The following is a 21,443-nucleotide window of genomic DNA, read 5'->3' as shown; positions in this document are numbered from 1 at the left end:
ATACACACTGATTCAGATCAAACCTTTATACTCGAAGTCATTGATGGGGGAGCATGAATTATAACTTGTAATTTCTTGACATGAGAGACAGGTGATGATCCTTTGGTTGTGTTTGTGTTTGCAGAGGTGAAGGACTATGAGCCTCCGTTTGGCTCCAAGGTGCGAGAGCACCCCTGTGTGGAGAGCATGAAGGACAACGTTCTGAGAGACAGAGGGAGACCGGACATCCCCAACACCTGGCTCGGCCACCAGGTAGGACCACTGCATACTGCATGCATGGATGCACACAAACATGCAGGCACAGTGGCTACACATGAAGACGCTTTACATCAACGTTGAGTAAAGTGACCTGATAAAATGATTACATGCACCAAAGCATGTAATCAGAATACTGAGAAGAATGTTTTAGACTTTTCTGGAAACTTAGTGTCGTCATGCTCTAATCGGACAAATACACACCGCACACTCTTACATAATGTAATATAATCTTATCTGATGTAAACATACTCTCTTCAAGTTTGGATTTTTTACACGCACAAACACATACTTGAGAGTTTGTCCAGGACTGGGTGCTAGTTTAAGTTTCTCAGTCCCTGCTCTGTTCCTCCCTCTCCAGGGCATAGCGGTGATGTGTGCCACCATCATGGAGTGCTGGGACCACGACCCCGAGGCCCGGCTCACCGCCCACTGCGTCGCCGAGCGCCTCGCCGAGGTGGAGGACGAGATGGACAAGCTGTCCAGCCGCAGCTCCTCGGCAGAGAAGCTTCCCGAGGAGCTGAAGGTCCCGTCAGAGGAGGAGATCCTAGCGGAGGAGGTGAAAATAACAGAGATACAGGAGATCATACCTGTGGACTGCTCCGTGAGCGACGAGAAGTGAGAGAGCGCTAAACCCAGCTTTATCTTCATGGACTCTGAGGGAGATTTCCAACAAGGGCACTTAATTTACTGTTCGGGGATCGAAGACGGCAACCTCGCCGATGAGTTGATTAGAGGAACCCACAGGAGCTGAGCTCCTGCATCCCAGGACTTTGAGCTGAGAGTTGAGTCAGTGTCATATGTAACTGTAGCCCCGCTAAGAGCTTTTTAAGGTAAAATAGTTGGGCTATGCTTTTGGACTCCACCACTTCAAAAATACCAATGTAACGCCCCATCTTAAACAGCTGCAAAGCTAAAGAGCCAAAAAGCCAAATAACTGAAAGTAAACTGGAAGCTTCCAAAGCTGTGCTAAGCATGCAGACAGAGTCACAGAGTCAGACAGGCTTCTCTCTCAACTAAAGGTCATTCTCTTTACGACGGAGACTGAACAGGGCAATAACCATTTAAACCAAAGACATTTGATTTGCACTTTACCATGGGATACTTATGCATTACAGATGGTTTTCATTTTATATGTTCATGTATTCTAACATGGGTGGGGTTGGTTAAGGAGGGGTTTCGCCTAACAGTGCCTTTGAGTGTAATGACTTTGAGCCAAAATGTAAGCAGAGATGTTGCCATAACACTAATGATGCTGTGGACTCCATCCTCACCAGCAGGAATTCAAAGGAATGTGTGTGTGTGTGTGTGTGTGTGTGTGCGTGTTAAATGTATGCATGAGTACAGTACGTGTATATGCGCGAGTGTGTGTAGATGCATATGTGCATTCTTGTGTGTGTATCTTTGTGTGTGCACGTGTTTTTACCCAGCTATAGTTTAAACTTGTTTGCCAAATAAACAAGCACAATGTAAATAGAGACAATAACTGTACATAAAAGAGACACATCAGCCAAAAGGGAAAGTAATCCTACTACTTATCTTTGAATGCAGACATGCAACCATTTCACAGAGCAATATTTTTTAAAGCATTTTTGCTGTTTTCTGGCTATATCATCAACAGAAAACTGAGGATTGTGCCAAAGATCTTTTACCTTGCCTTGCATATGTGTAATATGTAAAATATTGTAAATCTTTTATGAATTAAAGATATTTCTGTATTGTCTACTCCATATTGAGATTCAGTTCTTAATCATTCTGCATCCCATCTGGCCTACAGCAAGAGGGATAGGATACAAGATAGACTGTATCACATCTGTAATACATTTTCTTTCTCACTCTATGTGTGTATCACTGTGTATTTCATGGTGTGTAAATATTAGAATAGCATGACTAGGATATTTTAAGGTGTATAGTCTAGGTATAGTCTTCCATTCAGACCCAAAGAGACTGACTGTAGGCCTATATGCAGACGAAGACCACTTCGCTTTGCGTCACTTCACTCAAGTCATCACTTTCATTTTGTAAACCTATTTATAATTTCATTAATTAACTTTTGGCCAGATATAATCTATAGTCTTATGTCAGGACATCGAAACATTGAAATTGTGGCTACAGCTGTTTGGATGTGATGGGAAAGGTAAACCACCAGAGCTAAAGTTAGCTTAAAAGTTAGTTTAAAATGTTTTAAGTGACTTAAGGTAACATTATACACCATAAAGACCAACATTCTCTGCCACTTTCCTCAATGCATTATTTCTCAAGATCTTTATAAGCTGACAGAGATGGGTCATATTATAATTCAGGAATTCCAGAAACAGCTGTCTTCCATCTTCTAGGCTATTCAAAGACAAAGTGTAATGAGGAAAAAAATGTAATGATTGCAATTGGCTCTCGCACTGCAACTATGCATATTTGCTATGCACATATGCCTAATATTAAATTTTTTCTCATCCTTCTTTCTCCTCCTTATTCCAATTCTCCATTTTTAGCATTGTAGCATCCTTTCCCTCCCTCCCCTGCATCATCTTCTACTATTTCTGCCCCTTTGCACTCTACCTCCTCCTCATTTTTGGCCCTTCTGGGAAAACCATAGGAAGTGAATCACCCCAGTCTGTTGTCCACATACTAGAGCGACGACAGAAGTAAACACTGGGAGAGAATTAAACCTTTATTTCCAAACACTAGCCAGGGTGAAGACAGGGTGAACATGTGAAAGAGCAGCGTTCAAAGTCAGGGTTGAGGAGTAACACGTTGCTTTTGTCATGTCAAAATCTTGCAACACCAGGTTTTGTGATTTTAATGTTTTTACTCCAGTGGAAGGATTACATGGCCCTCTATGGGTTGAGAAAAGAATTATGAACCTTATTCCTGGGCGTATGACACCCTTTGAAAACCCACTGGATGAGCTAAATACATGGCCATCAAGCTAAAAACAGTGATACTATCCTTAATGGGATTGTATGGGAAATATCTAATTAAAAAATGTAAATACAATCCACTACAGTTACTGTAACAAACTGAATGAGATTACAGATAGATTTGAAAAAATGAGGCATGGTTGAAGGAAAAAATGCATTTAGATTGTGACGTTATGCATACAAACATTTTACAAATCTTGAAACAATCATTTTTTAGATTCGATTATAAAAACACTAAACAAACTACAGTCGTTATATTGAAATGAGTTGTTGCTTAACACAATATTCAGTGGAACTTTGAGGAAAAGTTAACCCAAGGTAAGGTAACCCAAACGTAACTGGAAGTAATATCACTGTTTTAGCCTTCCCACCTCAGGTTACAGTAAATGGAAAAACACTGTGATCTTTACTCAGTGCCTGCAGACAGTAGTAAAACTTAACGTTTTTGCAATGCAAGTAGATAATAATTCAACTAGCTGACATTTTTCAATTTAAACATACAGTTAGTCCTACCTTTCATTGCATGTAACATTGAATGGCTGTTGCGCTAGTGTCCTGCCCCTTGTTTTACCTGTCAGAGGAAACCAGTAGTGATCTGACACAAATCATGTGTAAGCACTGAATCTGCTGTGTTCTACTTTTTACATTTGAGGAAGAATATAACTGGAACAGCTCTCCCAAGATTTCCCTCCAGTGTCCATACCTGATACCAGAATTTCATTTGGGCAAATAGGGGGCATCTATGGTGTCTCAAATAGAGGGGATGGGACACTCTTCTCTATTGCTGCTCCCACATTCTGATTTAGGCTAATGAAAACGGGTGTATTTTTACATAACAATCTTGCCTAGTGCAGCTTTAAAAACTAAACGATCAATTGAAACCATCGGGTTCCGTCCTGAGCTCTGGGGGAAAACACACAAACACACAGCAGCGCTGACTGAAAACAGGCACCGGCCTGCGAGGAGTCGAGTGCTGCAGCACTGAGGATCGATTGAGCGAAATAACCCCCCCATTGAGAGTGTGTCCTGTAGCATGGAAATGTTTATAGTGGCATGAGCACTGAGTCAGACAGAGATCTGCTTGGCGCTGCATGTGTGTGTGTGTGTGTGTGTGTGTGTGTGTGTGTGTGTGTGTGGTGCAGACATTCCGGTGCAGACCAGAGTTTGTACCAGGGGAATGTAATGACAGGCCTGCTGGGCCCACGGACTGGCTCTAGTAGGGTAACAGGGAACAGTGGGTACAACATAACACACACACACACACACACACACACACACACACACACACACACACACACACACACACACACACACACACACACACACACACACACACACACACACACACACACAGTTCCTGCCCCTCTGTCCTTTCTGTCTTGTTCTTTCTCTCTCTGTCTTTCTCTCTGCCCATCTCTCTCTCTCTTTCTCTCTATCCTTTGATCTTTTTCCATCTCAAATCCCAAGTTCTGCTCCTTATGGCTGTCTTTGTGTCTGTTGGCGTATTCCTGGAATCACTGACTCTCCTCAGGGGCAAACATCCTGTGTCCAGAATTAACTTCTGGCCTGCTTTCCATTCTTTTACAGGCCTCACTAGTGCTGCAGTGTTGTCTATGTTTTCCACCAGCCTCGCTCTCCCTGCTCTCTGCACTGGAAGGGCTACAGTCTGGATCAGTGTGCCTTTCACAGTCAATGCTCACTGTTTTTTTTTTGTTTTTTTTAGGATTAATTGCAGGTTTAATGCACCTGCATGACAGACAGTGGATATTTGTTCCTCTCTCAATGTTTACCAAATGTAACACAGTGAACCAAAACGTACCAAAAATCAAATGTGGGTACATCTAAGTCTCCCTTCAGGATGTAAATGACTGAAATAACTACTTCCAAGGTAACTTTTGACTGTAGGCGAAAGGCTTGTTAGGTTTCCAATAGTTCATGACAGTTATGTAGAAGGAAAGAGCATGTCTGCCCTCTGGTGGACAGAACCTTTCCGAGCGCTAGACCATGACTGGTGTCCTTCATTATAGCACACAAGACTTTCAATTAAAAGTGCTGCTTCAGTGTTTTAGTTTGCAAATACTGTTAAAAGTACTACTTATAGTTTGACATATTAAATGTGTGGCCTCATTTCAGGCAAATGTCATTTCAGCTTTGTTTAATGATGCTTGCTGCCCATTTTTTAGCTGTTCGCTGCCTTTTCCCAAGAGGCTTTTGTCCCAGTAATTCTCAGTTGAAAGATTTTAACAACAATAATACAAATACAGATATCCTATCTCTCAACCTTTGTCTACAGTAGTTTGACAAACAGGCGTATCCTACCTTTTGCACCATTTATACATTCCAAAATCCTCTTGCAGCCTGATAGGTACTGGATATGAGCTGGATTGATTGAATACAAGATTACAACAGATGAATGTACTTTGAACACATAAAAGTCTTTACATTTAGGTGTAATGCAATTTCCTTTGCTGCCTGAGTGTTCTAGTCTACAAAAGTTACGTTTAGATAGATGCAAATGCGATAGATTTGTCTTGAAAGTACACAAATAATTTCCATATATTTCGACACAATGGAGTGTGTGTAATACATGTCTGGGGACTCAGCTGACCGCACGTGGAAGAAGTGGCTGATCACTCTCGCTTTGAACCAGTCCTGCAATGTCTTCCACGGACAGGAAATGTGGATCGTCTAAACATGACAAAAAAAATGCTACTGGCCGCAATTCTCTTCCTCTCATGTTTTCTTGAGCGAGCTCCGCCCCCCTCTTCTCCTTCCACAGCCTCTCGTGCTCCACCTTGAGGTCCGTGTAGGTGCGGCAGAAGATGTGGAAGATGGAGGTGGAGGGGAAAGCCACGATGAGGACCCCGGACAAGATGCTCATCAGTGCCACCAACTGGCCGGGGATGCTGCGCGGCACCATGTCGCCGTACCCCACCGTCGTCACGGAGATGATGGACCACCAGTACGACGCCGGGATGCTGCTGAAGCTGAGCTGGGGCGATCTGGCGGCGGTCGGCGCCAGCTCGCTCTCGGCCAGGTGGACCAGCGGGGAGAAGAGAGTCACGGCGACGCAGACGAAGAGCAGCAGCAGGCCGAAGTCCGTCATGCTGCGCTGCATGGTCAGTCCCAGGGTCTGCAGGCCCAGGGAGTGGCGAGCCAATCGCATCACGTACAGTATACGCAAGGCCCGCATCACACGTAGGATTAGACCCAGTTTGTCCAGGGAGCTCCTTCCCGCCCCGTGACCGACATCCTGCATAGCCTGATCTCTCAGGTCCACGAACAGCGAGACGTAGTAGGGCAGAATGGCAATGGCATCGATGATGTTCAGAGGCCCGCGGACAAAGTCCAGCTTGTTCTGTGAGTGGGAGAATCGCACCACAAACTCTAACGTGAACCAAGCCACGCAAACAGACTCCACCACAAACATGCTGCGACACTTTGGGGAACACTGACCCTGTGGAGACAAAGAAGACAGATAGTGAGTCATTTGGATTGTTTTTCTCTTAAAGAGCAACTAAACCCCAAACCCAAATCTGTGCAAAGCCTGACCTCTAAAGGTAAAAAGCATGCTACTGAAATTGGGTTTGGGGTTTAGTTGCTCTTTAAAGAGTAACGAAACCCCACCCAAATCTGTGGTGAAGCGTGACACCTAATGGTGAAAAGTAGGGTACTGAACTGGCCTTCTGCTATTGGCTGTTCTTGATCACCTGGCCCAAAGACCAGCCAATAGCAGATGGCCAGTTCAGTACCCTACTTTTCACCATTAGGTGTCAGGCTTCACCACAAATTTGGGTGGGGCTTAGTTACTCTTTAAACTTCAGATCAGCCTTCAGAACAAGCTTTGATTATATTGTTAAAATAACATTGCAATCATCATTAACCATTTCACACGTCAAGTCATCGCAAATTTAAGTTTAAGAAGTTATCAACAGCAATGAATTTACCAGTGGAGACAGACAACACTCACTACGCTCAAGCAGCACTGAAGACTGCTACCTAATGATGAAAAGTAGGGCACTGAACTGGCCATCTGCTATTGGCTTTGGTGCCAGCTAATATCACCACCTGTTGTACTCTATAGAAGGTGACATCACCTGGCACTAAAGACCAGCCAATAGCAGATGGCTAGTTCAGTAACCCTATGTTTTTTTTTTTTACTTGAGTCTCTGGCCTCGAAATTATGCGCAGCCTTGCTTTGGTTCATACCCACCGTGGCCTGTTCCTGTTGGCGGTCTGGCATGGTGCTGATGCACAGGCTGAGCACGGTGACCACCACCATGATGACGGAGAGGCAGGCGAACACCTTCCCTGCCATGCCTGAATGAGGGTTCTCCACCGCTTCCCCCAGCGTGTTGAGCAGCCCGCAGAGGCCCGTCGCTTTCACGGGGGGGGCCCTCGGCGCCATCCTTTTCCGCTTCCATTCCTCCTCCTTTTTCTGATGCTCAGCCACCTCCTCCATGCGGCACATCATACGATGGCGGCAGCAGGGCTCCATCTGTCCCATACTGATGCCCCAGTACTCCAGCTCATCGTGCAGAGCCACGTTGCATATCTCCCGCAGCAGACGCAGTTTCCCTCTGGCCAGGAAGTTCAGGATGACCCGGAAGGCCCTGGGGTCACGATCGAAGAAGAATTCACGGCGCGTCTCGTCGTAGTCGTCGCACAGCTCCGTTACCTCCTCCAGGGTGGTGCAGAGGCCCAGCCGACCCAGACGGCTCTGGGGGAAGTCCTCCAGGGTGCTCCAGGGGAAGGTGTAGTGGTTGCCCCCCACGTTGATGAGGGCCAGCTGGGAGTGATCCACCTCAGGGTGCGAGGCCTCGGGGCCACAAAGCAGCTGAGCGCGCTGGAAGTATTGGCCCTTAACAGTCTCAGTCTCTGGGGCGTCTGTGAAGAACGGGTCGAAACTGCCTTCACTGCTGAGGGACTGGTCGTCAAAACCAGCACCAATGATGCCCATGGTGGCAGCTAGGTGTTTGACAGAAGAGCGAGCGGTGTCCTGTTGAGTGGAGATCAGGAAGAAAAGACACAAGAAAGCTGATGACCTCTGATAACACAATACAATACAAAGCTCTGTGTGCATGGTTGTTCACAAATTAAAATACAAACACAAATAGACATATTTGATTTGACCTTTTCTGTTTTTTGTTGTTGTTGTTTTCATTATTATGGTTCCTGTTGGTTGTTCTTTCGCTTCAGTTAAAAGTTGACGTTTGGCAACAGCTGACTGCAGATTAGGCACATTCACTATTTGAGGATTCTCTCAGCATTGCAGTTCTCTCTCATCATGCCAATGATCAAAAGACCAAAATTGAATTGAAAGTAATTTTGGATTTTATTTTGGAGGCATGGAGGTGTCTGGTTTCACCTTTCTCCCACTATTTTCTTTTCTGTTCACTTTACTTAAGTATGTAATAGTCACTAGTTTAACAATAGTTTGATACATTGGACATATAAGCCTCCACATCACACTCACCACAAAAAGTCTGCTGTCTTTCAGGACAGTTCACACTACAATGCAATTCTCCAGTAGGTCATTAATCACAGCACATTAACTCACCTTTAACTGCTCTCAGGGGTTTCAGCTCCGTTCAGAATGACATGCAGAATATTCCAAATCCAGCTGTCTTCTGTGATTTATTTAAAGAAAATGTGAAGTAGCCTACAGTAACAACAATCAAATCATTCATTACAACTGAAAGACTCTTTCACAGTGGGACAAGAGGAACTCACAGCCAAAATGAACAAAAGACTGCCAGATGATCTCTGCTCCATCCATCCTTTTCCTCCTTCATGTCACTCCCCTCCTCTCTGAACTCCAGTGTTTGGGTGACTAATGGATGTGACCCCTCTGCCAGTCTGAACATAATCTGGACACACTGTGTCCAGTTTTGTCTAAAAGATCATCCATTAACTTTGTTACACTCTAAGCCCTTCACTTTAATGCATCAAAAGCTTGACTGACAATGTCTAAAGAGTCACTCATCCACACAGAGAGAGGATTAATGAGTTTAATGATGAGAGGATAAAGACACAAACACAGACAGACACACAAAGAGAAATGAGAGAGAGAGAGAGAGAGAGAGAGAGAGAGAGAGAGATGCCAGTTAGTTCCTCTAACACAGCAGATTGTTTTTTGTTTGTGCGCTTGTGAATTATAAAGGGAAATGCAATCTGTGGTGAGCTGCATAGATACAGAGACTGTTTTGTAAGCAGGTGACTGGGTTAGAATTCAAAAGAAGACAAAAAAATCTCATCACCCAAGATGTCATTTCAAATTATTTTGGTGCGGACGCATAAGACAATAACAACCATGTGGAGCAAAATAAATGAAATTGTATCTGTAAGCACTGTCATCTTTGCTTGTTTGTGGGATGTGCTATTTTTCTTTGAGCAACACTTTGTGGGATTTTCTGAGGACATTTGGTCCTCAGAACTGTAGAAATACAAGAACACACACACACACACACACACACAGTCATGCATATATGACGATTTTTTTATGATTCAATTTTGGTATTAAATCCTGATTCTCTCAATACTCAGTACTCCATTCTTTTTTATTCAGCAATCAATTCTAGTTGCTAGTGACACATAGAATAAATTGATAGTCACAGTAAACCTCAGCAGTAAACTTGAATCAAACTGTGTGGAGTTTGATTCAAACATATGGACATGGAACCACAACCATTCAGTAAATGTGTGCTTTATTTAAGTTATTCACAGTGAAACAGCACTGATCTTCAAAATCAACATCCAAGATTCACTTCACAGAAAAAACACAGTAAATAAAGATGAGGTATATAGCACCCAGAAAAGAAAATATTGCGTTTGATTAATTCTACCGTTTATGAGTCTAACATCGAGTTTATGATTCCATAAATTGTAAACACATTCACCCTGAAGCATATAAATAGAAGGCATTTCCCTTACAAATATTTCTAAATATAAATATATCTTTCTAAATATATATATATGTATATATACACACACATATATATACACTTATATATACATATGTATATGTATGTATATATATATATATATGTATATATATACATAAGTCTATCTCATCATTGAGGCCGGGGTATCTCGTTGCTTTCAGTTGTACAATCCAAAAGGTCTCGCACTGGAGTAGTCTTTTTAGGCGGTCGCCTCCTCCATTCTATTCAAGTCAAGTCAAGTCAAGTTCATTTATATAGCCCTTTGTCACAAGCATGTCTCAGAGGACTTTACAGAGAATGTGTCTAGCTAGGTCTAACTAAACACAATCAATGGTGAACAAAGTAATGTAGAATAAACATAGCAAAAAACACAAGGTAGGCAAGAGCAGATTTAGCAAGACAAACAATCTACCTATTCTACATAGTCTAACCTATCTGGCACCCCAGCCTTAGACCCTAAATGCCACAATGAAAAACTCCCAAGAAAAAACTAGTAGGAAAACTTGGAAGAAACCGTGGGCGGTCTGAGGCAAATAGGGACCCCCCCCCCCCCTTATCGTTTTAACTTGTTTCTTGTATTTTTTCTCCTTACCTCTTACAGTAGTTTTAAGACAGTGGTTCCTAAAGTTGGGTCCAGGGACCTCCAGGGGTGCGTGAGTGAGTCCCAGGAGTTCCCCAAACACCCAAAATGTGGAATGATTTGACTCAGTGTTATTTCATTTACTAGATGTTGACAGACAGAATGACAAGATGTACAGGAATATCTCTCTGGATCATCGGGTTCACTCTGCCTTCTGTTATCTCAGCACCAACAGTAGGGCAGATAGTTATTTCTGTCCTATATAACAACAGAAAAGAATATGGTCTCTGGCTTAATGTATCTCTAACTGGAGGCCCTTGATATTAAAAAAGTTTGGACACCCCATGTTCTAACAAACCCGAGAAGAGGAGGAGGTTGTAATCCTCCAGCCAGATCCCCCTCAAGGACAATCTGAAAAAAAGCAAAGATTTAGGACACTAAGGAATTGAGAACAGACTGATCAGCATCCCCTCAGTACAAAAGTGATGACATTGGCACTCTCTCTCTACTAAGATCCCAACTTGGTACAACTGTCCACAAGTCCTTCCACTGCAGGATGGATGAACAGGGAGAGAAGAGAGGAGCTTCAGAAGCGGACTGTTGACCCTGAAGCCCGCCTCAGTTCATCACAAGTCCTTTCCCAGACGGTGTATCTCATCCAGCACAAAGTCCATGTCCTCCTTGCCGGCCTGGGGGCTGATGATGATCATTCTGAAGAAGTTGGCCTTGTCCCCGTGAGGCTGGTAGCCCACCATCATGCTGCCCTCCTTCATCATGCGCTCTTTCACTGCTGGCGCCACCTGGGAGGAGGGAGGGTGCGTTACAATGATGAACTGCTGCACACAGCGTGACCTCCGTGTTGTGTAACTGGTGTGGTGCAAGTGTTGCTGTCATGTGACATGCTCTGTGTTTTTACATGTTGCTCAGTGTATGGGCAGGCTCATAAAAGTCACACCTGATCATTAATTTTGACTACCACACCTTCATTTTGCCTTCCCACATCAACTCTGACGTTCATATCAGGGGATTTCTCTGGGCTTTTTTTTGAGCACCTAAAGCTTGGACCTTTGCCTCAGAAATCCACTTTGGTGGTTAATTGAATCAGAAACAAATGAAGTGTGAGTTAGCTCTAATGCAAAGCTGAGCTTGAGGATTGTTGTACACTTTGGCTTTGGCAGAGTCAATATGTTTCCTTTTTATTACTTCTGCTGTTTAGTACATTTTATCCAAAGCACCTTAAAGTACCATGAGTGGATACAGTTTTAGTTTTGTGCATGAAACCTCCTCTGTCATGCTCTGCCCATTAGCAAGAGTTAAATGCTCCTTGTTAATGTTAACATGGCAGCATTTGTTACTTACAGTGTGGACCTTTTGCCAGAACTCAGGACTGTCTGGCATGCTCCTCAGACTGGGTGGAATGTACCAAAAACAAACGTTTGCATATTCAGGCTGTAGGAGGAAAAGCAGAGTTTGAATTAGGGCATATAACTTGGCTATGATTACTTCATTTATATGTATTTACATGTTTTACTGATGAGTAATGGAATTATCCAATTAACAGTAGTAATTAGTAAAATTAAGTGGTGTTGGTGTTGGCAAAATCTTACCTCCATCATGAGACGGAACCCCTCTCTTCTCTTGACCTCTTGTGCAAGATACCTACAAAAAAAGCAAAAATGATTTTCAGAATAGTATCCAAATTAGAGTTAAGCACATACTGTTCATGCCATTGCAGTCATATATGCTGTTCAGCTTTGGTAAGTGTTGATATTGATACTCAGAAATGTCTGCATCCGCCGCACTGTCAAGCGTTATTATGTTATTCACCAAACAACCACTAGAGTGCACTGTCTACCAGCCAGTCATTGAATCAACACAGAGAATACTTAGAACTGACTCTCTCACTCTCTGTCTCTCTCTCTCTCTCTCTCTCTCCCTCCCTCTCTGTCTGACCCCTCACAGCCAGCCTGGGGTTCACCCATAAAGGTGAGCACAGGTCAGGGAGTTTCCATCTAAAGGGCAGGCAAAATAGCTCAGTTGTCACGACCTGTGCACCAGTCACCGCGCCAAGTGCCATAAATAGTCCGACTTGGTTCATGGTCACTGTGGAATTACTGTGGCAACCATAGGAGTCGCCAAATGGAAGGGCACATGTAATTCACTCCAGCCACTTCTTCAGTATCAGTTACTATTAATAAATATAATTTTACTGTAAAGGACTACTGGGCATTTTATTTCTGTCTGAGTTACAGGGCGCTCTGTAAAAGTCATTGTAAAAGTTGTGTTTCAATTAATTCCTCCAGCATGATGTAACGATTACACACTAAAATCACTGCTGAGCCAAATCTAAAAGCCTGTTTTGAATTATTGTTAGGCTGTGATAATGTTATCTTTATATATTTGGCAAGAAAGACAATTAAATGGTACGAAATTAATATTTTGCAAAGTTTACACGCATAAAGTGAGACTTTATGGTTCAATATCTTTCTCAATACTTCTGTTGGATGTGCTATGTGCATGGGGCAAATAGCAGAATTGAATTCCCATGCTCTCAGACTGACCTGGCCATGGCGAGGGCTCTGTCCACCCTGCACTCCAGCTCCTTGGTTCCCAAGGCCTTCCACATGAGCCAGAACTTGAAGGCGTCCGGCTTGCGGCTGCACTGGATGGACTTGTCCCCCGTGTCGTAGCTGACGTCGTAGAACTTGTCCTGCTGGAAGAGGTAGGAGGCCTGCGCTGAGTGGCAGCGCTGCAGAAGGCCCTGAGGAGCAGAATGACAAGGAACATTTATCTGGTGCAGACAAAATGTCTAGTACATTTTAGTATCAATGATACTCAGGAGAGACTTCTTTGATGTGATAATTGATGCCACGATGATACAGTATGTACAAGGCACAAGAACACCCTCAAGGGTATTTTGACTTTTATACAAGGCATGTCTACTGTGTGAGAAGTTTGAAGACCATAACCAGAGGAACAAGATCACAAATTAGCACCTTGGTTAGTTGGAAAGCCGGGCTAGCAACGCTTTGTGGGAATTATCAGGTCTAAATATTTGACATTAGACATGAGGACGAGAAGAAATAAGAAATAAGATGGTTCCAACAGCCAAACCAGTGTAGAATATTAAAACATTAGAAGTCCCCAAATGAATTTGTGTTGGATTCAATGGAGTCCCAGTGTCATGCGGTCTGAATATGGAGGGTTTATTCACCACTCCAAGAAATATTACTGCTGGAAACACTAACAGTCGGCGATGCTGGCATGGCGGTGTGAGCCACTGCTGATCATTTTTTCTCTCAAAATCTGCAGTAATATGCAGCGAGCCATATATTTTCACAGTGACACTCCTAGATAGTAACTAAATGGTGTGCAGTGCTGTGAGATATTTTGTCATCCGCATCCCGAATATGCAAATACCCCAAAATGCTTTGGCTACATTCCAACACGTCTGTGTCACTGTTTAAATGCTTTAAGCTTAGGACCAAATATCAGCTGCTATAAAGTAATGGGATGATATGTAGTGTGCATTGTACACTACTAGCAGAATGGCATACAGAATACAGCAGGTGTACAGCTGTCCTCTGTCCCTCAGACTCCATTCTGGCTGCCTGGCAAATCTGGCAAAATTGCTGAGTCAGCTCAGATTCAGTCTGGTAACATGAGACTCCAGCAGGGAGTCTCCACTACGCGCTCCGCCATTCAGATCCGACTCCTGCCCAGAATGAACGGGAGCATCTGGCTGTAATGAAAGGTAGCGCTAAGACAAACCCTGGTCTTTCTTAATGCTACACCTACACTGGTAACATTCATTTTTCCTGAATTTATGCTTTTTTTCTAGGCCTCCTCTGATAATCAATCAAAAGAAACAACCTGAAAAGGGCAAATCATTCTTTAGCTGAACTGTGTCCCCACTCAGCCTGTGATGGGGGTCGTGAGTAGGCACCGCTTTGCTTTAGGGGGCTGACGAGCTGAAAAGTTTGAGAACCACTTGGAACCGCGGATGGTGTTTATCTGGAGCAGCAGGATCAGATGGTGAAGTGTGCTTCTCTTACCGTTTTGTCCCTGACCAGGAAAGCGCAGCACTGCAGACACGCCATCAGCATCTTGTGGGGGTTCCAAGCCACAGAGTTGGCCCTGATCAGACACAGAGGGCTCACAGTCAGTGTTATCTCTACTTTTCACATTACTATATATATAACTGACAGCACTGCAAGAACTGAGGTAAAAATTAAGTAATAAGTAGCAAGAACTCTCCACTGTTGTCTTTACCTGTGGATGCCCTTTAACAAGTGTTTATGCTTCCTGGACATCAGAGCGCCTCCTCCCCAACACGCCTGAGGAATGAATGAATGAATGAATGAATGAATGAATGAATGAATGAATGAATGACTGACTCACTGAAATGAAATATGCTAATACAAATCTACTCACGTCCACATGCAGCCATAGGTTGTGTTTCTCACAGATGTCTGCAATTTCCTCTATGGGGTCGAAGGCTCCCAGTACTGTGGTCCCAGCTGTGGCATTTACCATGAAGGGCACTGCACCCTGAGGACACACACACACACACACACACACACAAACACACATCAGGGGGCTATTGCAAATGCTAAACATTCAGTTAGTAAGCGTATTGATTATATTTCACAACATTGCTATTTTTTTGCACTTTGAAATGCAGGCAATACTCCTTTATTCTCATCCTCACCTCATTTTTAGCAGCCATTATTTGCTCCTCCAGCACCTTGGGAATCATCTTCCCTCTGACAAACAAAAAATAAATGTATGATTGATTCAGTGGGTGGAAGGATGAATGAACCAGTCAATCGATCTGTGGAGAACTGAATCTGTTTCCACCGAGCGAGGTAACTCACAGGAGCAAAATTCTGCCACAGCATAGAAGCTTTCAAGAATGGACCGATGGATGGCTAGTCTCAGAGTTTCAAACTAGTTTCAGAGAATTACATTTCTACAGAAACACTGTAAGGGATGGAAATAATTAGAATGTGTGTCAAACTAGCGCTAGTCAGGCCTAGTAACCAGCAGGCCAGGTGGGATTATGAAGTGTGTGTAGAAAGCAGTATACCTCTCGTCAGATGGTATCACATAAACATTCTTAGTGCCGATGCCCAGGAACGCTGCTGCTTTGGAAACAGAGTAATGGCACTGAAAGAGACCAAACAACAACAATATATGCCTGGGTAAGTATTTACAGTTATAGAGGGTATATACTCTTTTTTTTCTTTGGTTGAAAGAAAGAAAAGAAGTTAATTTAATTGAAAGTGTAAATGAAAAGATAAGTATGAAGAGACAACATGACTCTCCACTGGTCATATTAACAAAGTGATCCACACTTAATACAAAATTAATATTCATGTTTTTCAGTCAGCAGCAAAATCCACATCCTCATCAAAGTAGCTTCCTATACACTTTAATTTGAAAGAATCAGCACCAGGGTAAAGGCCTTGACAGGTTTAACCCAATTATTAATACCACTATACACTTTATTTTAGCTCATTCAAACGATCATACAATACACCTATTTGACAATTTATGCCCAAGAAATGACCGAAAATCTTTAGTGGTGACTTTAGTGGTGACTTTTGAACAGGAAATACATCACATTAAGGAAGTGCCGTTTCTTTGTGACTTAAAGTTTGGTAAGTTCCTATAAACTCCTACCTCCTTTGATGTGAACATGACCAGTCGTGGGACGGCAGAGAGGCCGAGCTCTTTAATGTCAGGGCAATGGTGAAACCTGGCTATGTTCATGGCATACATATTGGACACTGAGCCACCTGGAGGGAAAACAGCACACAGGGTGACTTTTGTTTGAATGTTACAAGCATTATGACAAAGGCATATTATTCTGGGAGCTGGCATGACCAGATGAGTCAGATGCCTTGTTGCAAGAGACCATGGTTGTGACACATTTTTCAGGGAATGAATGGATTAGGAAACAATAAAAACAGTGATTGTGATACAAATCAAACTATGTTATCTTAGAAGTCACAAGTGTAAAATATAGGGTATGACAGCTTTGCAGTTGTTCTAGTTGTCCGCTTTGTATGAAACACCTTGATCAGATCATCTACTGTCACATTCCAGTGACAATGATTCCATCTCTACTCTTACTTGAAAAAAACAAAGAACGCTTGTACTGGAGTCCTCACCTGCTGTCAAGATACCATCTCTGCCATGTTAGTAGAAACAGTAGTACTGTAGGTGGTTAGCCTGGCCTTAGTGGAATCATTTCTACCATAATAGTAGTAGTACTGATATTGATAGCTGTTGGTTAGTGTACCTGGGTTGAAGAGTCCGTCTCCTCCTTCCTCCCAGCCGATCATCTCTATCATCTTCCCCAGCACAGCCTCCTCCATCAGGGTGAAGACTGGAGCCACCTCATATGTGTACCTGACGAAAAACAACATATGCACAATGTTATTCCATCCGCACAATCTCAGTTCCATATAATACATCTGCGAGAATCCTACTGGATCCTTTGACTAAAACATGTACAGCTCATTACAATGAGCTGTGACTCACAGACTGGGTTTGAGGGCCTCTATGATGAAGCTTCCCACCAGGGAATAGGGCTCCATCCCTGCATACAGCTGGTTGAAGAAACGAGGATGGGCTACACAAATAACACAAACAAACAGATGCCGGTCACAATCAGGTGCATGTCTTAAATGATGAAGTAATAGCTAGTACTGGGTCATTTTATGCAAGTGTAAATCATTTTCTGTCTTTGTAGACAGGCAGTGGCTTGGCAACAACGCAAATGTCAAGGCATTTCTTAGTCACCTAATGTGTTCTTATGGGAATAGCCATTTGGCCCCATCAATAAAACAAAACATGCTTCACTGAGGTTACGTTCTCTAACCCCTAAAACCACGCAGCAGCCCCCACCATCTATTTCTGAGGGATATGACTTGATACTGGAGAGCAGGAGTGTGCCAGGTCCTCCTGCCAGGTCTGTGGAGTTATTCTGGTGTTGGGGGGATGAGGGTGAATGGGGCAGGATGGGGGTCAGAAGGTTCACTGCTCAAAACCCTCTCACATAGCTAGCATGACCTGAGTTCAGATGGGACTGAGACAGTTTCACTGTTGCCATTTCACTGCCACATCTCTTTCTATTTCTTCTAGTTGTTGTTTCACACTTTTGATATCATTTGCATGGATAACATTCCTTGAAGAGCAAGAACAGCATGTGTGGTATGAATGCTATCTCTTCATCTACTGAAATCATCTTCATCTACCGACTAGTTCTACTAATCGTACTGGTCTTGACGCTGTATCTGATGGCATCTCTGCAGCGCTGCAGGATCTTGGACTGCGCCTCGCCTCCGTCTCCCAGCTCCAGGTCCAGCAGCTCCTTCAGCTGCTCTGGGGAACGCCACTCACACACCTGGTGGAAAGGATGGAAAGGGATCTCACAGTCAAGGATCAGCTGCTACTACTACTACCACTACTACTACTGATGTATGTTGATTTATTTTGATCGTTTTATTGTTAACAGTATAACAAAATCATCTCACATCCTTGCCAACTGGAGACATTCCACTATTGTGAAGAATTTGCTCTTAATTGTTAACACTTGGTTGAATACAATCTAAATAAAAGAAGGTAAATAAGTACATTTTTAATACCTTTTCTCTGACATCGGTGGCCTTTCTCACTGCATCCTCCATGATGATGGCCATGGATTGCTGGATGAAGCTCTCTGCCGCATGCAGGTCCAGAGCGGGGCCGTTCAGGGAAATCCCGTCTATCAAAACCGGAGAACTCTTTACTGGAGGCTCCAGATTCACCACAGGACTCTGGCTCTCACTGGAGCTCTCCTCTGCAAGGGCAAGAAATATAGAACTGAGCACTCTGATGCATGTTAATAACTTAAACTGTGTGAGTCCTCCCTGAGATATGTAGATTGAGTGATGTCTCATCAATAATAAAAATATTGTATTCTCCTACACAGGCTGCCAGACTGGTAATCAACCTTATTGCTTGGGGCTCTTCCATTGCAAAATACAGTATGCATAATAGCTTGGCCACTTCTGATGGGGAAATCTGATGGTGCTGATGGTGAAACACTTGGGCTTTGTGTCATATATGGTCTTATGGGTGAGGCGTCTTGCCACATACTGATACTGAAAGAATTCTGCTCTCAGATCAGTAGAGTATTAGTAAACTCCACTCCTGCAAGGTGCATTATGCTGGACTCAAAAGAATGGAATTTCCACTGATTACAACATATTAGAGTAAGCAACTTTTTTTTAATTACAATTCATTTTTCAGACAATCAGATTATTAGTAATATCAGTGCGCTCTGTATCCCACGGTGTGCCTTGCTGTTAAGATAGTGCTATTTTACATCCACATCGCACTCATTGGCCATCCATATAACACACAGAAGTATACACTATCATTATTGCATTAATAAAATATCATGACAGGTTTTTCCAAGGTAGAGCTCAGCATGTATGTGTTTCACTAGCAAGGACCACACCATCAACAAGATGCGTTTAAATGATTTATTGAAGGAAGATTGATGAGCACGGTTTCTGGTAGCTGAATGCGTTGTGGGGAGGCTTTGTAGGGAATCCGCCGCGGCACCCGGGCCACGACGGACCCCCAAGGGGGAGGAAGGAGAGGGAGAACAGGAAGAAAGAATAGGGCGGGGGGGAGGGGCGCAGAATACGAGAGCGAAAGGGGAAGAGAGGGTTAGGGTGGTATTTAAGGGATGCCGGAAGAGGCGCGGTTGAGGTGTGGTCCTGCTCCTGAAACTCGCTAGGTAAGCTTCAAATACAGCATTCCATTCTCCAAGTCTGTGATGGAGCGTGACAGTGTAATCATTCTTGTAAATCTCCTATACATCATTGGCAAGATGGTCTTAGGCTGGATGAAGTATCTCTTAATGAAATAAATATGACATAATGAGTGAAAGAATGAAATATAGATGATTAAATGATGCTCCTGTAGATAAGTCTTACTGTGTTTTGAACTGACTACTCCAAGGAAAAATCACTATGATATTACTAGAATATTACTACTGGGACCAATAGTGTGCCTGCTGTGAGTTTATAGTGACTTTATCATACGTTATGGTATATTTTATCTATGGTATTGTATCACTGTATGATTCCTATTATATTCCTAGAGACTTGCTGTATTCTTTAGTGAATATATTGTTCACTCCATCATACCTTATGGTATTTTTTACCCTCTGTGGTGTCACTATATTCCTGTAGGGAGTAACAGCTTTGTGATATTTGTATAATCTCTCTCTAAAATTCATTATAGGATTACCATAGCTCGTATTGCCCATGGATCTCAACCAAACTGCATCAGAAAATTGTTTTACACTCATTTTGCACTTGCAGTGATTTGTATTACTAAGCTGGCTTGCCTGAGCAATATTAGAGCAGCTGTGTCCAAAGATTTATGACACACTTAGTTGAAAGTATAGCAACGAGCAATGATTTCTTGGTTCAGCCAAGACGCAAAGAGATGCCACACTGCTGTTTTGTTGTAAGGACTGGTTAATTGTCATCGTTATTCCAGTTCAGTAAGTGAGGTGGTGAGCAGCTATACAGTCCTTTTCCTGCATTTCCCCTGTAAAATCTAACCTTATCATACTATAAAGCAGGTGTGTAACCGAGGTTCCTGGGTTCATTGCTGGGGACCCAAGGACGTGCAGTGTCGGATTGGACACGCGGCACGTTCAATATTAATAAACTTTGAATAAACAAGCGAACCGCTCTGTGCAGCAGCGGCACTGCACTAGTAGTTACAAAGGGACATGTGTTTATTAACATATTAATTGCACAGGGCATTGAGAACCACAGCACCACAGTAGATCTATGCATCCCACAATGGAGGGTATTTTCCAGTTAGAAAGAAAACTGCAGGTAATAGTCCCCATTTTCCCACAAGCCATTTCCCCGTAGGTATTGTACATATATTTAAATTCAAACAACAACAAATTTACATAACAAATAGCAGGGCAATAAATGACTCCATTCTTTCATTATTAAGCTTTCAACTGAGTGATTTTGTTCCACTTACTGTAAATTGTCTTGTTTCAGCGCATGAACAGATGCATTACAGTCTACTGCTGCTGCTTGCTACCTGCACTGTTACCTGAGCTGAAACAGACTGCACGCACCTGTGCAATGAAAACGTTTTACAAAGCATGCTTAGTCTACCTTTTAAGTGTCTGTCCATGGTTGGTGCCATTTCTTCGCTTTGATGCTGCTGTATCCTGTCGTTCAGCTGGGTGCAGAGTGGCAGTGAGATGTGTGTATTTATACACAGGAGGACGGCCCTCCTCATGACTCAGTTGGCACCGGGCACGCGCAGCACGTCCTGGAATTTCCTGGTTAAATAGAAGCAACATTTGCCATGCAAATCCGGGCAGAGACGCCTCATAACAGCCTGTTGCACTTCGACTTGTTTAAATTAAATACATCAATGAAAAAGTATTTAATTAAAGACATCGATGAAGAAGTACGTTAAAACATTTTTTTTTAGCCTACGTAAAGAGTTGATAGTTTACGTAGCGAAAGATATTTCGCAATCATTTTCGTAATCATATTTCACTCTGCCGCGAAATGATGCAGGGCGTTGGGTAAGGTTCCAGTGAATTTCCATCTGATGCATTGTTCTCAAGGTGAACAGGTTCTTTCCAAATTTTCCATATAGCCTACAGCTGTTCAGTCGTGTTTCATTTATCTTTTTATT

The 21,443-nt window shown here is 43.0% G+C and overlaps 3 protein-coding genes across 4 annotated transcripts in view; 1 reads left to right on the top strand and 2 right to left on the bottom strand.

The window, feature by feature from the left end:
* tgfbr2b (transforming growth factor beta receptor 2b) overlaps nt 1–2,005 on the top strand; it is a 29,233-nt gene extending 27,228 nt beyond the window's left edge. Inside the window, exons 9-10 of one of the 2 annotated variants that reach the window (XM_071532642.1) lie at nt 125–252; nt 617–2,005. In XM_071532642.1, coding sequence (XP_071388743.1) covers nt 125–252; nt 617–877 — 389 coding nt within the window. In that variant the 3' untranslated portion in view covers nt 878–2,005. The remainder of the gene's footprint in view (nt 1–124; nt 253–616) is intronic. The other variant, XM_071532641.1, reaches the window with a different exon arrangement.
* Nucleotides 2,006–5,772: 3,767 nt separating this feature from the next.
* Nucleotides 5,773–8,133, bottom strand: LOC139655283 (voltage-gated potassium channel regulatory subunit KCNG4-like). Its single transcript, XM_071532639.1, has 2 exons — nt 7,387–8,133; nt 5,773–6,630 (listed from the first exon to the last, which is right to left on the bottom strand). Exons 1-2 carry the CDS (start codon nt 8,131–8,133, stop codon nt 5,773–5,775), a joined length of 1,605 nt encoding a protein of 534 aa, XP_071388740.1.
* A 1,720-nt stretch (nt 8,134–9,853) lies between these two features.
* csad (cysteine sulfinic acid decarboxylase) lies at nt 9,854–20,965 on the bottom strand. Its single transcript, XM_071532637.1, has 15 exons — nt 20,909–20,965; nt 18,353–18,546; nt 17,985–18,111; nt 17,247–17,337; nt 17,005–17,114; nt 16,383–16,498; nt 15,787–15,866; nt 15,409–15,463; nt 15,132–15,248; nt 14,970–15,034; nt 14,753–14,834; nt 13,259–13,458; nt 12,305–12,356; nt 12,057–12,146; nt 9,854–11,497 (listed from the first exon to the last, which is right to left on the bottom strand). The coding sequence occupies exons 1-15, from the start codon at nt 20,937–20,939 to the stop codon at nt 11,324–11,326; spliced, it is 1,584 nt and encodes a 527-aa protein (XP_071388738.1). The 5' UTR covers nt 20,940–20,965; the 3' UTR covers nt 9,854–11,323.
* Nucleotides 20,966–21,443: the final 478 nt, after the last annotated feature.

This window comes from Centroberyx affinis, unplaced genomic scaffold, assembly GCF_046629955.1.
Source record: "Centroberyx affinis isolate AG114_WGS23_722 - 3 ecotype Tasmania unplaced genomic scaffold, CSIRO-AGI_Caff_v1 ptg002231l_1, whole genome shotgun sequence".
Classification (NCBI taxonomy): Eukaryota; Metazoa; Chordata; class Actinopteri; order Beryciformes; family Berycidae; genus Centroberyx; species Centroberyx affinis.
This window is presented reverse-complemented; position numbering and strand designations above follow the sequence as displayed.